The sequence below is a fragment of the Nicotiana attenuata genome, chromosome 7, assembly GCF_001879085.1.
Source record: "Nicotiana attenuata strain UT chromosome 7, NIATTr2, whole genome shotgun sequence".
NCBI classification, from domain to species: domain Eukaryota; kingdom Viridiplantae; phylum Streptophyta; class Magnoliopsida; order Solanales; family Solanaceae; genus Nicotiana; species Nicotiana attenuata.
In genome coordinates this window covers 82,203,210-82,221,230 of record NC_031995.1, presented here as the reverse complement: position 1 = coordinate 82,221,230, position 18,021 = coordinate 82,203,210, and the positions used below count along the sequence as shown (strand labels likewise).

The 18,021-nt window shown below is 36.9% G+C and overlaps 2 protein-coding genes across 3 annotated transcripts in view; one reads left to right on the top strand and one right to left on the bottom strand.

The window, feature by feature from the left end:
- LOC109229388 (potassium channel AKT2/3-like) overlaps positions 1-4,388 on the top strand; it is an 8,376-nt gene extending 3,988 nt beyond the window's left edge. The window contains exons 4-11 of the mRNA XM_019394811.1: positions 1,162-1,219; positions 1,314-1,631; positions 1,726-1,965; positions 2,051-2,368; positions 2,457-2,645; positions 3,250-3,325; positions 3,422-3,982; positions 4,178-4,388. Coding sequence (XP_019250356.1) covers positions 1,162-1,219; positions 1,314-1,631; positions 1,726-1,965; positions 2,051-2,368; positions 2,457-2,645; positions 3,250-3,325; positions 3,422-3,982; positions 4,178-4,299 — 1,882 coding nt within the window. The 3' untranslated portion in view covers positions 4,300-4,388. The remainder of the gene's footprint in view (positions 1-1,161; positions 1,220-1,313; positions 1,632-1,725; positions 1,966-2,050; positions 2,369-2,456; positions 2,646-3,249; positions 3,326-3,421; positions 3,983-4,177) is intronic.
- LOC109229387 (serine hydroxymethyltransferase 7-like) lies at positions 11,209-15,914 on the bottom strand. Of its 2 annotated transcripts, XM_019394810.1 has the most exons (5): positions 15,597-15,914; positions 14,607-15,489; positions 13,497-13,902; positions 12,037-12,138; positions 11,334-11,948 (listed from the first exon to the last, which is right to left on the bottom strand). In XM_019394810.1, exons 2-5 carry the CDS (start codon positions 15,486-15,488, stop codon positions 11,725-11,727), a joined length of 1,614 nt encoding a protein of 537 aa, XP_019250355.1. In that variant the 5' UTR covers position 15,489; positions 15,597-15,914; the 3' UTR covers positions 11,334-11,724. The 2 variants fall into 2 exon arrangements, with proteins under 2 accessions (XP_019250353.1, XP_019250355.1); XM_019394808.1 differs by having other exon boundaries at positions 11,209-11,948; positions 14,607-15,914.

Genomic DNA, 18,021 nt, shown 5'->3' with positions numbered 1-18,021 from the left:
TTCCCTTTTTCTTTCTCAAGATTTCAACTTATATATATATATATATATATATATATATATATATATATATATATATATATATATATATATATATATATATGTATGCACCATCAACTGTTTACCCGTAAAACGGTACAGTTGAATTTATACGTGATTTCTAGACAAGTGAATTAATTCGATCCTGATATGATAAAATAATTAAAAGAATATAATATGCAGTACTTAGCCTTGAAATGAGGATGAAATAGTAGAAACAGTAATTCCGGGAGCAAGGCTGCCGAGCACAACAATGATGAAACTAAAGAACAAGACAGTAAAAATTGTATAAAGCTCTTAATCGATTATCGTGTCAGTTTGCCAGAAAAGTGTCCTCCCTACAATGGTCAGAGAGCTCACTATTTATAGCTACATCTAAGGAACAAGGTTCTAGGATCATGCCTTTCTTTAATGTCAATTATGAAGGCTATTGATGAAGGTGTAACGGTGAGCATAAATGACAAATTCTTTTAATGGGCAGTGCACTAAATATTGTGAAATATTCTTTATTGAATGCCACCGGACGGAGGATATTTATTGCATCTTTATGAGCATCATTCCTTCCGGTAACAAATGGAACATTTATCTTTGGTTTTGCTTATCTTCTGCCTCAAGCTCCACGTGTCATTCTTTTAAGCGGCCAGCTGGCATAGCATATTTTACCCTATACATCGACACAACTTAACATGTTATAATAGGTTGTTTACTTTATTTTTCATGTTAAGATATCACGTTTGTTATAATAAAATGGAGTACATGGTATTGCAAGTAACTTAACCGAATGGTATAAAAGTGTTATACATTGTCGGTGCACAATACTTAGCTAACGTTTGGACATAGATCTGGTTGAAACTTGAAAAAAAAAAGTTTTTTAAGTTGTATTGAAAAATAAGTTTGGAACGTTGAAGTTGTGGTTGGACAAGCGGCATTTTATTTGAAGAAAAGTTGATGTTTTGTGAGTTGAAGAAAAAATCAAAATTTTTAGAGCAGCTTTTGGGAACTTAAAAAAAATCAAATTTTTTTTTCAAAACATGATTATATTTCATGAACAAACAATATTTCAAAAAAGTTGTGTCACCTAATTATTTGATATTAATTACACTTGTTCTTTATGTTCATTGGCAGACTTGAAAAGGACATGAGATTCAGCTATTTTTGGGTCAGATGTGCAAGGCTTCTGTTTGTAAGTTTGCAGAAAAATAATATTGTTATAGAAAAAATTTCCTTACCAAAAAAAGAAAAGAAAGATATATGAATGAGTCCATGGCATGAAACAGGTAACACTGTTTTCAGTGCACTGTGCTGGATGTCTCTACTACTTGTTAGCTGACAGAAATCCCCACCAAGGAAATACTTGGTTAGGATCTGTGAATCCAAATTTCAGAGAAACAAGCCTTTGGATTAGGTACATTTCTGCAATGTATTGGTCTATCACCACTATGACCACAGTTGGCTATGGTGATCTCCATGCTGTCAATACTGTGGAAATGATCTTCATTATTTTCTACATGCTCTTCAATCTTGGCCTCACTGCTTACATTATTGGTAACATGACCAATTTAGTCGTTGAAGGAACTCGTCGTACCATGGAATTTGTAAGCTCCTTTCCAATTACTTTTTATGGTATAATAAGCAGGAGAGCAAAATAAATGCATAGTGCAGGCATCATTCAATTGATTTGTCATACAGAGAAATAGCATCCAATCAGCATCAAACTTTGTTTGTCGAAATCGCTTGCCCCCAAGACTGAAGGAGCAAATACTGGCTTACATGTGTTTAAGATTCAAGGCAGAGAGCTTAAACCAGCAGCAACTGATTGAACAACTTCCCAAGACGATATGCAAGAGTATCCGACAACATTTATTTCTGCCAACTGTTGAAAAGGTCTATCTTTTCAAGGGTGTCTCGAGGGAAATTCTCTTACACTTGGTAAGACAACATTAATTTTACTAGAATGACGCGTTCCAAAATCTGTGTTTGATCTGTTGTGTGTCTAATCTTAGTGACTGCTTAGGTTGCAGATATGAAGGCCGAATATATACCCCCAAGGGAGGATGTTATAATGCAGAATGAATCGCCAGATGAGGTTTACATCATAGTGTCAGGGGAGGTGGAAATGATTGATAGTGAGATGAAGAATGAGCAGATTGTTTGGACATTGAAATCTGGGGACATGTTGGGAGAAGTTGGGGCATTTTGCTGTAGGCCCCAGAGCTATACGTATCGAACCAGGACACTTTCGCAACTCTTGAAGATAAGAACAACTTGTTTGATTGAAGCAATGAAGAGCAGGCAAGAAGATAATGTCACCATGATGAAGAATTTCCTTCAGGTTCTAACTTTAGCTACTTAAAAGAGGTTCCAAATGTGTCATTTCAGAGCTCAATCTTAATATTTTTCGTATACTGTGTTAATTGCAGCATCACAAGAAGCTCAAGGATTTAAGACTTGTAGACTTGTTCCTTGAAGTTGGGGAAGAAGATAGCGATCCGAACATGTCCATCAATTTGCTTACTGTTGCCAGTACAGGCAATGCTGCTTTTCTTGATGAGCTTCTCAAGGCAAGATTAGACCATGATATTGGAGACTCTAAAGGAAGAACCCCACTGGTATATCCCAAAAACCAACTTTAGTCTTATACTGCTTCTACTATCAATGTACTAGTCGCTACAACAACTACGCATCAGTCCGAAACAAGTAGGCGTCGGTGATACGAATCCTCATTACTTTCTATTAGTTCAACTCATATCATCATCATAACCAAAATAAAGTACAAGTGAAAGTAAAAAAATGATATATATACTCCCTCTGTTCTAATTTATGTGAACCTAAACACGGAGTTTAAGAAAAAATGAAGACTTTTAGAATTTGTGGTCCTAAACAAGTCAAAAAGGAGTCTAGAGTAGTTGTGTGCTTATAAAAGCTTCTCATTAAGGGTGAAATTGGAAGTTTAAGCTAAATTGTTTCTAAATTTAGAAAGGGTTCATTCTTTTTAGAACGGACCAAAAAAAATAGGTTCACATAAACTGGAACGGATGGAGTAAGTAATAGCGATAATAATAATAATATTGAAAGTTTTCTACCAAGTCGAATACGTATTCCCGACAAGTAGGTATTGCCTATATAGATTTTTCTCTTCCATTGTGCCTTATAATTAGCACTAGTTGCTATAATAAGTATTTCAACATTTTATGTCTCTGCGCAATGAATCAGCATATAGCAGCATCGAAAGGGCACGAAGAATGTGTAATGGTGCTTCTCAGACATGGATGTAACATACACTTGCAAGGTAGAACATCCTCCATTAATGGTCACTGTAAAACTTAGTGAATTTTTGACAGGACAAGCGGTATCTAATATCTCTTGATTGTCCGATAAATGGCAGATGTAAATGGCAACACAGCGTTATGGGAAGCTATAGCAGCAAAACACCATCCCATATTTGAAATCCTGTACCATTGGGCTTCCATTTCCGATCCCTATGTTGCTGGTGACCTCTTATGTACAGCAGCTCGGAAAAATGATTTAACAATTATGAAGGAACTCCTAAAACATGGATTACTTGTTGACTCAAAAGACCGCCATGGATCAACTCCTATACATGTTGCAACAGAAGAAAATCACGTAGAGATGGTAAAGCTTCTTCTAATAAACGGAGCTGAGATTGATGATACATTGAAGTACAAGCTTTCATCAATGAACCTAAGCGAAATGCTGCAAAAACGAGAAGTTGGACATAGGATAATTGTATCCGATGCAACGGATGAATTTGATCGTAAGTGGTGTGAACAAGAGCAGAAGTATGGCTCTGAAAGTTGTGATCAACGTTCTTTTAGAGTTAGCATATACAGAGGTCATCCTGAGGTCAGAAGAAGAAGCCATTGCAGTGAACCTGGGAGGTTAATTAGGCTTCCAAATTCACTTGAAGAACTCAAGAACACTGCAGGTACTTTTTCAAAAGAATTCATCTATTTATTCTTATCCAGTTTAGTTTTTCCATAACTCCCAATATTATATTTGTCATGATTTAAAGATTATCTTTTCCTACTAGTTTGCAAACATGCAAAACTTGAGAGGGGTCCGTATTGTTTCAGCAATGGTTATCTAATAGTCTGGGTGATTTATTTGTTTTAATTTGCAGGTCAGAAGTTTGGATGTGATGCAAAAGATGCCCTGGTGACAGATGAACAAGGAGCAGAAATTGACTCTATCGAAGTCATAAGGGATAATGATAAGCTTTTTATAGTTGAAGATATTATGTAGTATTACCTGTTCTACTTATTTTTAAGTCTCTGTATAATATATACACAGAACTAGCTATATATAAAATTCAAGAAAACATCTTTCTGGTATATTGAATTAGAGGGTGTTTGGCTAAGTTTATAAGTTTGGCCATACTGGCTTATAAGCACTTTTTGGCTTATCTACGCATTTGGTAAATACCCAAAGTGCTTATAAGCTAAAATCAGCCATAAGTCATAAGTTGGTCACCCCCAACTTATGGCTTTTTAGCTTATAAGCACTTTTAGTTTGACCAAAGCATTACTAGTTTATCCTTAATAATATTTTCTAGTTCACAAAATATTTTTCCCAAAATAAATTTTCTAACTTTCTTTTCATTCCATATTCGTTGTTCATCTTTTTCTTTACAAAAAAACTTTTTAATTTATAATCTTTTGTAAAGTTTTTAAGGATATTTTAGTCATTTATTAAAGGAATTACTTACCAGCTTTTTTCTACCAAACACATCAACTGCTTATTATCAGTTTCAACACGTCTATCCAAACATGTAAATGTTTATTTAAAAAATCAGTTTCAGCACTTAAAAATACTTTTCAGCACTTCAAGCTTATCAGCTATTTACAACCAGCTAATCCAAACAGGCTCTTAGTAGGTTGGTAAATGCTCTGATCAAGCCAAACTTGCCAAACCAAGCCCGGGGGCTACTTCAAGTCATACAAGGACTCTTCAAATGATACGCTTTCTCATACTCCCCACAGCAACAAAACTGGATGGTGGCGGTTGGGTTTAAGCTTATAATAGCTTAAAATAGAGTGAATGGGAAATGGAGAAAAAAAATTGAATTTCCCTCTTTCACAAAGGGACATTGTCCCATATTGGAGGTAGAAAAAAGTTTTGATAGGTATATATATAATTGCTCTTCTTCTAGCTCTTAAAGAGTTGGGATGAAGGCAAGCCTCGCGCCGCCACCGTCGCTTGGCTTCGGCTTTGGTCAAACTAAGATTAACGTAATATTATTTCAATCCAAATCAACCGTTTTTGTAACGATGAATTGATTTTCCCATTCCTTTGGTGGTTTGCGTAAATGGCCGTTTTATAAAACAACCACTTTGAGTTGTGTCCTTAAAATGAAGAGTTGCAACTCTTCGGTATTACCCAACTTTTGGCTATAAATACATGATATTTCTCACAGATTTTCCTTATGAAAATTATGATTTCTCCTTCTTCCTTCTGCATTATTTTTAACAGAAAGAAAACAACATTAAGTGTGATTTGTTATCAATCTTTGAGTTCGTTGGTCATTGTGGTTTGAAGTACTGCTACACCAGTGAGGGTAATTTGTTCTATCCTGGAAGGAAATAATCCTAAATCTCGGTTACTAGGTGGAGATTAAGTTCCTTAAGGAAACATTGTGAATTCAGTGGGCTCGAATTAATATTCTACTGCTTCTACATTTTTGTTTTACTTTATTTATATTTTTTGAATATATTTTCGAATATAAAATACTAAGAGTTGTTTCATATACACATCTTCATGGAGATCACCATGAAGCAAAACATTGTTGATAGACTGATACAAAGGCCAACGCGCAGTAGCAGCTAGAGAAATGAACAAGCAGACAGAAGTGAGTTCGGCCATTGGGGAGAGGTGTTTGAAGAATCCACCCAATGTTTGAGAATATCCTTTAGCCACAAGTCTTGCCTTAGGTTTTGCCATAGAGCCCTACGGATTAACTTTGATTGAGCAGATTCACTTGCATCCCAATGCGTCCTTTCCTTCGAATAAATCCACCAAATCCCAAATGTTATTTTCATCTAAAGTATGTATCTCTCAAGAATTGCATCATACTATCCAGGATGGTCCAAGGACTCCTTCATTATTTTAGGTTATAGAGATAGAGTCTAGAGAGTCAATCAAAGAATTAGACGCAGGAGATAGATAGTCATAAAAAATAAAAATAGCAATGGAATATGTGGATAGAGTAGAGAAGTTGTACAAACTAGTTAAGGTGAGAGAAAGGAAGACACGTGACCTAGACTAAGTGAAGTATACTAAAGACGAGGATGGCAAAGGTTTGTTGGATGAGGCACATATTCGACGAAGATGGCAGACCTTCTTCCTTAAACTCTTGAATGAAGAGGGGGAAAGGAACGTTGTCCTAGGTGAATTGGGATATTCCGAGAGTCGTATAGATTTTGGATATTGTAGGAGTATTAAAGTTGAGTAGGTTGAGGGGGTTATGCGTAAGATGCGTAGGGGTAGAGCAACCGGGCCGGACAAAATACCGTTGGAATTCTGGAAGAGCGCGGGCAGGGCGGGCTTAGAGTGGCTTACTGGGTTGTTTAATGCCATTTTTAGGACAAAGAAGATGCCCAATGAATGGAGGTGGAGTACGATGATCCCTTTGTATAAAAACAAGGGTGATATACAGAACTGCAACAACTATCGGGGTATCAAGCTACTAAATCATACAATAAAAGTCTGGGAGAGAGTGATGAAGTGGAGGGTGAGGAGAAGTGTATCTATCTTCGAGAACCAGTTCAAATTTATGCTGGGGCATTCAAGTACGAAAGCCATTCACCTTGTTAAAAGATTGAAGGAGAAATATAGGGAGAGGAAGAGGGGCTTACATATGGTGTTCATCGATCTTGAAAAGGCTTACGATAAAGTCCATAGGGAGGTGCTATGGAGATTTTTGGAGGCTAGAAGTGTACATATTGCATACATTAGAATAATTAAAGATATGTACGATAGAGCTAAGACCCGGTGAGGACAGCAGGAGGGAATGAGACCATTTTCCAGTTAAGATGGGGTTACATCAGGGGTCAGCTCTTAGCCCATTTTTATTTGTACTAGCAATGGACAAGCTGGCGGGCCACAATTAGGGGGAGGTGTTGTGGTGCATATTATCTGTAAATGATATTGTACTGATTGATAAGACGCGATGTGGTGTTAACGTGAGGTTATAGGTTTGTAGGCAAACTCTATAGTTGAAAGGTTTCAAGTTGAGCAGGACCAAGACAAAATACTTTGAGTGCAAGTTCAGTGATGCATATCAGGAGGCGGACGTGGATGTAAGGCTTGATTCACAAGTCATCCATAGGAGAGATAGTTTTTAGTACCTTGTTCCAGTTATACAAAGGAATTGGGAGAATGCCGAGGATGCCATGCATCGCATCGAGGCAGGGTGGATAAAATGGAGGCTCGCTTCCGGTATTTTGTATAATAAGAATGTGCCACCTAGACTTAAAAGTAAGTTCTACATAGCGGTGGTCAGACCGACTATGTTGTATGGCTGAGTATTTGCCAATCAAGAACTCTCATGTCCAAAAATGAAGGTGGCAGGGATGAGGATGTTGAGATAGATGTGTGCACACCAGTTTAGATAAGATTAGGAATGAAGTTATTCGGGACCAGGTGAGAGTGGCTCCGGTAGTGGATAAGATGCGGGAAGTAAGACTTAGATGGTTCGGACATGTGAAGAGCATAGGCGTTGATGCCCTAGTGAAGAGGTGCGAGAGGTTGGTCTTGGAGGGCCTAGTTTTAGCGCTTTATTTTGTGCAAGCATCGTATTTTTTGTTCTCAGATTTTTGTTACTATTTGTTGTTTCATGCGCTTTGGTTTTTTGATTTCTTTGCTGGTATTGATGCTTATTGTTATTCCCCACTTTTTACCTTTTCTTAGCCTTTTTTCCTCTTTACCTTTGTATCTTTTCTATGCCGAGGGTCTACCAAAAACAGCCACTCTACTTTCTCTAGATAGGAGTAAGGATTGCATACGCACTACCCTCCGCATATTCCACATGTGAGATTTTTCTGGATTTGTTATTGTTGTTGTTGAATATGTGGATATACAATGAAGTGAGAAATCGAAAGGTCAAAGAGGATACAATGATGAAGGAACTGGCACAGACATGTATCATTGCTCTCTTTCCTTGTAAAATAAACTTTAACAACTATCTGTCTTGATGGAAAATATGGCGAAACAGCTGATTCATGAGACGTGAATCATGATAGACGGTTGTTGCTCAATCTTCCTCCCTTCACTTTTATAAATACAATGCACATAGAAAAATTGGTGTATTCTCTAAAAATACCACATCAGTTGACACAAGAAATTTGTCAAGAGTAAAAAGGATAGTCCTTCTGACTACTACCTAGGGAGTCATCATGGATTGGCTCGTGAACTAGAGGAAAGACACAATGCAGATAAAGCCTCCTGAGATCAAAACAAGAAGGCTCACACTACAGATACATTTAGTGCAGCGCTGAGTAAGGGGTTGATGAGTTTTGTCCTAGAGATCAATGCATGAAACATTGTCCTCTCGATAGATAAAAGAACACATAGAGTTTTATCCCAGAGAATGCGTGAAAGAGTATTCTCACTAGAGATGGCAATGGGGCGGTGCGGGTTTGAACGTTGGCGGGGCGGGTTCAAGAATTTGCGGTTGCGGGGCGAGGCGGGTGAACGCGAGTAGAGTGCGGGGCGGGTGAATGCGGATTTAATTCCTATGCGGGGCGGGGCGGGGCGGGGCGGAGCGGTTTAAATTGCGTGGGTTCAGACAGAACACGCGCCGCACCGCACCGCCTGCCATTCCTAATTCTCACGGGACAACGAAGAATGTGATTCTTGTTAGTAGACTATGTCCAAAACCAAAATAATCACTGTTATGCGCGTTCTCTCTTTTATCAATTCCTTGTTTTCTATTGTGTTCTTTGTCTACTTCTCTTTATGATTTCTTTCTCTTCGCTTATATCCTACAAAAGCCATTCATATTAAACTCTATTTTAATTCAAAAAATATTAAACTGTGGTTCTCTCTTCCATAATTTTTGCTAAAACATGAGAGCGCTTTGTTAAAATTACTTGTAATTTATTAATTTAGTTTTGGTTGTCTATTTTGAAATTATTAATTTGTGCTATATTGAAAATTAGTTTGGTGTATAATTTTGTTTACTTTAAACTATTGTATTAATCAATTTATTTTATAACTTTTTTTTAGTGCCTTTTGTTTGTAAATACTTTACCATGTTAAATTTTTTAGAGTTATAAGATTTTTAAGTTAATTAAATATCTTTTTAGTAAAATTAATAAATTTGATGAAGAAACTTGGTTAATTTATATAGATAAAAAAATTATTTAAAAAAAAAAAGAAGTTACACTTTTTTTTAAAAAGAATTCCCTACTTTGTTGAAAAAAAGAGTTTAAATGACTTTGTTTTGAGGTCACATGATAAACAAAAAAGAATAGTGAGCAAATTTTGTTTATCGTTGTCACTCATACGATTGGTTACCATCGTCTCTCTGATTGAATCCGCTTGTATAAAATTTTGGGTCCGCCACCATAATTGATGGGTACAATCATGTATTATCTCATCAATTTAAGAGAATCACCAGTTACACAATTGAATGGTTAATACTCAATCGTGGAAGAAACCCATTAATCACCAATCAAATAGTGATCAAGGATTTGCTTGTATATGTAGAGTCTTAAATTGATTAAAATATTTCACTTCCTGTAAGAACTTTGAAATTTCTAATTAAGCTTATTTGTTCATCTTTGCGACATACAAATCTGCTCTATAAGTATAAAATCAGGTAAGCTTATTCCTTTTTTTATTTAACTTTCAAATATATGTATTCATGATATTTTTATTTTCCCAGATAATAGCAAGAACAAATGATATATTAGCCATTTGACAGTTTCTTATAGTTTTTGTTTTGAGAGATAATTTTGTTTGGATATTCAAAACCTACCACGGATCATTTTTATCACAATATTTTAAATATTTATGGAATCTACTCATTGCATACAATAATTTGTCAATACATCAGATAGTGTTTTCCCGTCTCAAAACTTTTTTTTGTTCGATCTGAAAAACTTAAAAATTATTTCATTTAGCATGTCTCATCACACTATCTGCCCAGGTAAATTACTAAAAAAAAAAATCTATTAGTTGTTTTTTCGCTTTTATTTTCTGTTAGTTCATTTGTTCTGCTCAAAACTTTTGCAGCTCTATCTCCTAAGGTTAATTCTTGTAAAACTAGACAATAGAAGAACGTGGATGTTTATATTAAAAATATATATATAAATCGTGCCTTCTAATACGTTTATGCTTTAGGGAGTCGTTTGCTGCTTCTAATATTATTTTTAATAACACAAACATATTCTTTAAGTATTATTTTCGTAGTTTTAAACATACTTATTCTTATTGATAAAGGGTACACATGCATTACACGTGCCCACAAATTAATTAAAGTAAAAATTGGAATTATGCTTCCTCCCGACATAGTGATAACTACTTTTAAGATAATGTCAAAAAACGAGTGCTTTTTAAATTTTTTGTTATCGCATCAGAAAGAATATAATTTTCTTTTCCAATTTTAAAAAAGGACTGCCCGGTGCACTAAGTTTCCGCTATGCACGGGTTCCGGGAAGGGCCGGACCTTTCAGAACCTGATTAAGAATGTCAAACCAGCAAATTCTTTAACTGTTAACAGCCCAAAGAGCCTGAGAAACAGAAAATTTAAGTGAAGATTTTACAATACCCAACTTTGGACTTCCCGTTTACATGAGCAATTCAGCAAACATGAACGGCATAAGTTCAAAGAGGAAAACAACAGGACATTGAAGACAACTGCAAAATGTACTGTTTAAAAGCTTATACTGTGAGTGAAAACAGTCGATGGATTTTGTTAAGGACCGATAGTTCAGACCATAGAGCAACCGCCAAGGGAAGGGCACGGTAGATACTTTCTAGAAGTTGTAAGAAAATGAACAAAACTAACCAAAGCGTGAGTGATAAGTAGCTCCTTGCATATCCAACCATATGGTAAAGCTGATATATATACATGTAAAGGCGAAAAGAGTGAAGCACCAATCTGTAATTAGTTGCCTGTACCTCAAATACCACATGGATTAACAGAAAGGATACTGGAACTTTTGGTACTCTCTCCTTGCATTTCATTTCTTTCTTCCATTGCCCCCAGGGAAGAGGATGTAATGTACATTCCACATTCTAACCTCTTATAATAGAGAAAATAACAGAATACGTACTTCTTCAACCCAACAATAATAATTACTGATAACACCATAGGTACAAAGAAAGAATAATGAACGAAATAGGACACTGTGCCACAACAAATAAAAGTGAATCTTGTCTGAGGTAAACTATTTCATAAACCAAAACCTCCGCCTAAATAATTACAAGTGCGGCCAGGTTCAGCCACCTGAGGCCTTCAATTAACCTCTAATTTCGGTAGTCATGTCATCTGACATTGGCATATCTTTAGTTAATCAAGGATGGCGCAGTGGAAAAGGCTCTCTCAGTTGACATCATAGTAGTCCAAGTAGATTGCTTGGACAAGAATTGAGCGCACTTCTTCTCCCAAGAAAAGGTTAGCGTCAAACACAAGAATGTGGTCTTCTGCAAGAATTACCCCTCCAACTATACTTCGAATCCAGGCATTTCAAACAGCGAAGCAAAATTTTCAACACGTGTCCGTAGCTCAATAATGTCATTGTTGTTCTCAAGGCCCTTCAAGAAAGCCTTTGCCAGCTTTCCATGTCCTTTCTGTACTGAATTAGCAATCTGTGCTGCTCTAAGAAGGAAATCTGCTATCATCTCAAAATCATTCTCCAGGCAGCCTCTTGATGTCATAGCAGGGGTCCCTGCACCCGAAGCAACAAAAGAATATATATAAAGGGCTTCTCAACTCCTGAAAGTTGATAAATGAAACTCAGCATCAAAACAACTTACCTATCCTCACACCTCCTGGGGTCATACTCCCATTATCATCAAAGATCATCACTTTGTTGACGGTGATGTGACACAACTCACAGACCTTTTCGAAATTCTTACCTACACAAATATAGTAGTATAAAGACCAATATACCATCAAAAAAACTGGCAGCAATTCAGCAACTGTAATTGTAATTCCATGACAGCAACTCCCAGAATCAGAAGACAAGAGATTGCAGATTGCAGGAAGTGAGTTCATCATCATGCAAGTGAGCTAAGCCCATTAAGCAATTATTTTAGAAGTGCAAAGTTACACCAAAATTAATACCTTAGTTTAAGCTACCTATTTGTTAGAACTCAAATGTCCAGTATAACCATAAATAATGCGTTCAAACAAAAAACATGCCAGTATAACTAAAATAAGGCTAGTTTACAACATTGATTGTCACCATCCTTTACATATACAATTACCATCTCAAGTACAAGCAATTACTGGTATCAGCTTCCAAGTATATCCTGTTGAAACTTAAAACTAGAAGCCTAGCCAATCAATCTAATATGTTGAACTCTATATTCTGTATCTAGTTCAAGCAGTAGTAAAATGCACAAAAGCTAATCTATGGACCCCACATGTTTCTCCAGTAACTATTAAGGAAAAAAAAACATTTTCCAGTGTTCTCTTCACAATTGAATCAAGTCAACGATCTTAGATGACATAATAAACGAAAAAGCAGTCATATTCTTCTAGTCATCAAGGCCACAAAGGTAAGAAGTGGCAGGTTTGCTGCATATCAACCACATTGGATACCATCAGCAGACGTCCCATATAATTTATTCTCTTCCAACTTAATTTAAGGAAGAGATAACTACTAAATTACAGAGATTTATCATCAACTGCATTTGCATGAGAATGCCTCCAGTGTTTCAGTTCTCATTAGCGGCAAGGAAGTTAGGTTTTTAGAGAAACCTAAAGACGAGACATACTACAATGTTCCCAACGTTGGACAACCATGATACCAGGATAGTAGAAAATAGTAATTATGCCACCACAGTAGTAAGAAGTCGATATAGAAATGTGGTGAAACAAATTGATACCAGGATAATAGGAAAAACACTAACTCTAAAATAAAATTAAAAAAAAAGAATGACTTGTGCTGTTCATCGACCGCACTAGTATGAAAATAAAAGAGTAATCGCTCAACATAGTGAACGACTTAGACTGGACTCCAACCCAAACAAAACTTGTGACATTCATTCTTTTTTTCCTACAGCCAAATCTCCCATGCACTGTCCCTTTCCTCAGATTTGAAATAACGAAGAGGTAGAAAATGAATACGCTGGCAACCACAAAAAGAACATGTATCAAATAGTAACATTTGACGCATCAGTTTCACTAGACACAGGTCCAATAATTTAACCAAATGAAATAACAACCATACTTCAGGCAAGTGGAGGTAATTCAGGAAAAGATATTCAACCTGTTAACCCAAGATTTCTCAGATCCCACAATATCATGTTATTGTCTGTCCCTCCAGTAACCAGCCTACAGTGTCTTCTCGATAAAGCAGCTGCTAATGCCTGAGCATTTCTCTTTGCTTGTTGCATATATGCCTTGTATTCAGGACTAGCCACTTGTTTCAATGCCACTGCTAGGGCAGCAATATGGTTATTGTGTGGCCCACCTTGAAGAGCAGGAAAAACGGCAAAGTTTATCTTCTCCTCAAAATCATATTTATCACTGCCATCACCTTGATTCAAAAGCATGCCTCTCTTCCTTGGCTTTGAACCTTTCCTGTAGAAGATAATACCTCCCCTAGGGCCTCGAAGACTCTTATGGGTTGTTGAAGTAACAATATCACAATAGTCAAAGGGACTCAAACACTCCTGCAGAGACAGAACTATGCATCAGATTTAACAGAACACCTGATCACCAATGTAAAGAAAGGAACCAATGGGAAATCAAGAGTAGTAACACAAAGACAAAGAGAGATTCCTCACAACAGATTTACTCAGGGCAGCAAAATGCACACAGATACTTGAGTACATATTTACTACACCGGGAAGAAAAGTTCTGAGTAAAATAATTTACTGCAAGTTATCAAAATAGTTTAAAATACAATGCTGTAGCTATTCCATTGCTTTCCGGAAAGAGCATAAATGGTTCCTTAAGTAGCACGGATTTGCTTTACAATCAGAAATGTTCTTTAGACAAATTCAGCAGGTAACAAAATGGCACTATAATCATGGCAGTATAACCACAAAGCAGATTTAGGTACTGTGTGAAATCAGAAAATTATCATGTTATGGTAGGGATGCAAAATGAAGGTACTAAATCCACAAGGTTTAAGTAAGGAACGATTTGTTGTCAGTAAAGTGTAGTTATTCAGCCTAAGAAATCACCTTGAACATCCAAAACTGATGCAAAAATCACAACACATATTACTTGATGGGTTCTTTCTACTAGCCAGCAAGAGATCAGAGTGAACACTAAACTGGTTAATAAAAGCAAGTAAACCGATGCACGTGCTAAGCTGGGAAAAGGGGCGAAAATAAATCAAATAACCAACCAGACTAAAAGAAAAAATCACCTTTGCGGCAACAAGGCCACTAATCTGTGCCATGTCACACATTAAAACTGCTCCACATTTATCAGCAATTTGTCTAAACTTTGCATAATCCCATTCTCGGGGATAGGAACTTCCCCCACATATAAGAATCTTGGGCCGGAAATCAAGAGCCCTTTCTTCAAGCTTATCAAAATCTACATACCCAGTTTGGGGGTCAACCTTATAAGATAAACTCTCAAAGAAGATTGAAGCTCCTGAAACTTTCCTCCCATTGGGGAAATAGTATCCGTGGCTCGTGTTTCCACCAGATGGTGTATCCAAACCCATAATCCGATCACCAGGGTGTAATAAACCAGTATAAACAGCAAAATTAGCTGAGGTGCAGGAATATGGCTGCACATTCACACCCCAATTCTCTGGATCAAGTCCAAAAGCAGCCAATGCACGCTTACAACATAGCGTCTCGATTTCATCTATATACTGATTGCCACCATAATACCTTGCCCCTGGCATTCCTTCGGAGTACTTGTTCGTTAAATGGCTACCTAATGCCTCCATTACTGCCTTGCCCACGAAATTCTCCGAAGCAATTAATTCAATCCCTTTGTGTTGCCGTTGCTTCTCCTTCTCCATTATCTCATACAAATCAGGATCAGCTACACTTAGGCCCTGATTGCCCCATGCTCTAACAGCATTTCTTCGCGATTCAAGCCCTGGCGTCGAACTGTTCTCTCTCTTCCTCTTTAAACACATCGAATGCCCTAAAATACGGAACTCTTGGACATCCCTCTCCTCATCCGAATGGGAAGAGTCACGAACGCGAGGATTGAGCCGAAAGGTGATCGACTCATGAGAAACAAACCCTAGAGACAGATTACTCGATTGCGACGGGGTAATATCCATCCTAATCCAAGAAACGACCAAAAACAGATGAAATTGAGATTCCCCCTTTGTTGCTCCAGTTCCAAAAAAAAATCAACTTATATTCAATTTTAATGGATAGTAGCTCACCGTGGAAGAGTGTAAACAGAAGTGTTATTTCGATTTGTGCTTGGAAATGAATTCAACAGCAGTGACAAGAACAGAAACAGCGGCCGGAGCAGTCGGAGTTGGAAGGACGACGGTGAAGGTGCATGGAAGAGGGTGCGGTGAAGGTGTACCTGATCGTAGCCGGAAGTTCCATAAAATGGGAGGCCCAAAACCCTACGAGAAGGTAAATATTGAATATCGATTTTGTTTCTTTGTTACGTTACTAACGTTGTACTTTTGTGCTTGATATATATATATGGAGAAAGAAGGGAATGTATGGGATTGAAGAAGAAGGGGAAGATTCAAGGGGGATGTACCTGGACGTATTTGAGCTGTGAGCTACTATAGTTGTGTACTTAATTTTGAGTAAACCAACTCCACGTGGTGGCTTTGCGCTCGACGACCCTCTTCTTTTTTCCTTTTTTCTTTTTTTTTTTTCCTGGAGATGGAATTTTTCTAATTTTTTTTCCCTTTTCTTTTGCTGTGAGAATAGTACAGCTGTGAAAACAGATAGACTGGCAGGTGGGCCTGATCAACCCAGTACAGGCCTGGCCCATCCTGGCGAGAACCATTGCAGCCCGATCCCGCAGGGGTTCACAAGGGGAATGGTAGGAATGTTCCCGGTTCGGTTGGATTCGATTTTCTCTATAAATCAAATTAATTAAGTTGGTTTTTAAATATTGAACCAAATCAAAACAATAAAGTTAGTTTTTTTTATTTGTTCGGTTTTGTCAAATTTTTCGACTTTTCTATTTTTCTTAAAAACAAGTGATATACACTACCAAGAACGATCATTTATCAAAATGTATTTGAATTAAACTATGTGAAATAATTTAAGGACTTAAAAATCAATTATTTTTAACATAAAATAAGTTTTTAGACTTTCCAATATAAATAATACCAAACAAGAAAAGACTAAGCAGACACAGAAAAAAAGACAGATAGATTGTTGATAAGATAAAGAATTTGAATTGTGAAAATCACAACTTTTTATGTGGATTATGCAAATGAACAGTTTTTAATGCACAAAGTTCTGATCAATGTTTTAAAAGGCGGAGGCGTGAGGCGATGCGTTTTACCTCTAGCGAAGTGAGGCGTAAGTTCTGAGACATGGGGCGTAAGTCCCACGGATCTTTAAATTTTACTAATTTCAAGAATTTTAAGATAGTATAAAATAAAAAATAATTATACAAATTACATTAATCACAAAATTATAACAAATAATCTATTTAAAATATTTATAAATTATAATTCAACTATGAATAATACAAAAAGTATGACATATCTTGTTGTTGCTACTGTATTAAAACACAAAATCAGAAAAACTGTTAAAAGAATAAAAAAAAATTGGAAAAACAGTAAAGGTTAAGAAATATTCCGAGTCCACAATTTGCTTGTGCGTCCTTAAGGAATTTTAACCCCCTCACACGTTGCCAAGGTAATGGAATAAATCCTCCCAGGATAAAACGGAATAAACCTTCCTGCAACAGTGGCAATACAAACTGCAGGATACCAACGAACTTACAGAACCGAGCAAAATCACACTTACGAATTTGAGAGAGAGAGACTGCGAATTAGAATGCAGTATTTTCAGAAAGAAGGAAGTTCTGTTATGTTTTTGGTGTCTTAAAAACGAAGCCATGCCTCAGAATTTATAGGCAATTATTGGAAGAGGTGTAATGTTTGTTCTGGAAAAGGTGCCTTTTCAGAAGTTTACGCGGCCTGCCGCGGTTACGCCAGGACCGCGGCCAGAGTGGCCCTCTGAATCTGCAGCAGGGTTCTGGCGCGGTTACGCCAGGACCGCGGCCAGGCTATCCTTCTGAATCTTCAGCAGTGATCTGGCATTTAATTAATTATTAAATAAATTTTGTCCAAAAATAATCTTATCGATCGATCATTTGACAAATCCAAATCCAAATCCAAATCCAAATCCAAAGCCAAAGTCGAAGCCGAGCCGAGCGGCGACGACGGCGCGAGGGATCATTCTCTTCAACTCCTTTTAAGAGCTTTAAGAAGTGATTCTATATATAAGCACACAAATGTAGTTGTCCCTCACCAATGAGGGACAAAGTGCAAGTCAAAAGATCACTTCATTCAAATTTTCATTTCCCTCCATTTTATTTCCCACCATTTCCAATTCACACTCTTATACTTTAAAGCCAAATACTTAAAGTCTTTGAAGCTCAATACCTTTAAAGTCCAACAATCCCCACATGAATGGGAATGGCTGTAACAAGAATTATCATAAATGAAAGCTGTGTGATTTGCAAGTAAGGATTAATCGCATCTGGATAAGTAGGTTTCCCTTTGAACTTTCCGTAGTGAATATATGTCGGATATACTCGGTCAATCGGTAGATTTGATATCTTTGAACCGTCGAACTTTAGTGTATACCTAGACAACCATA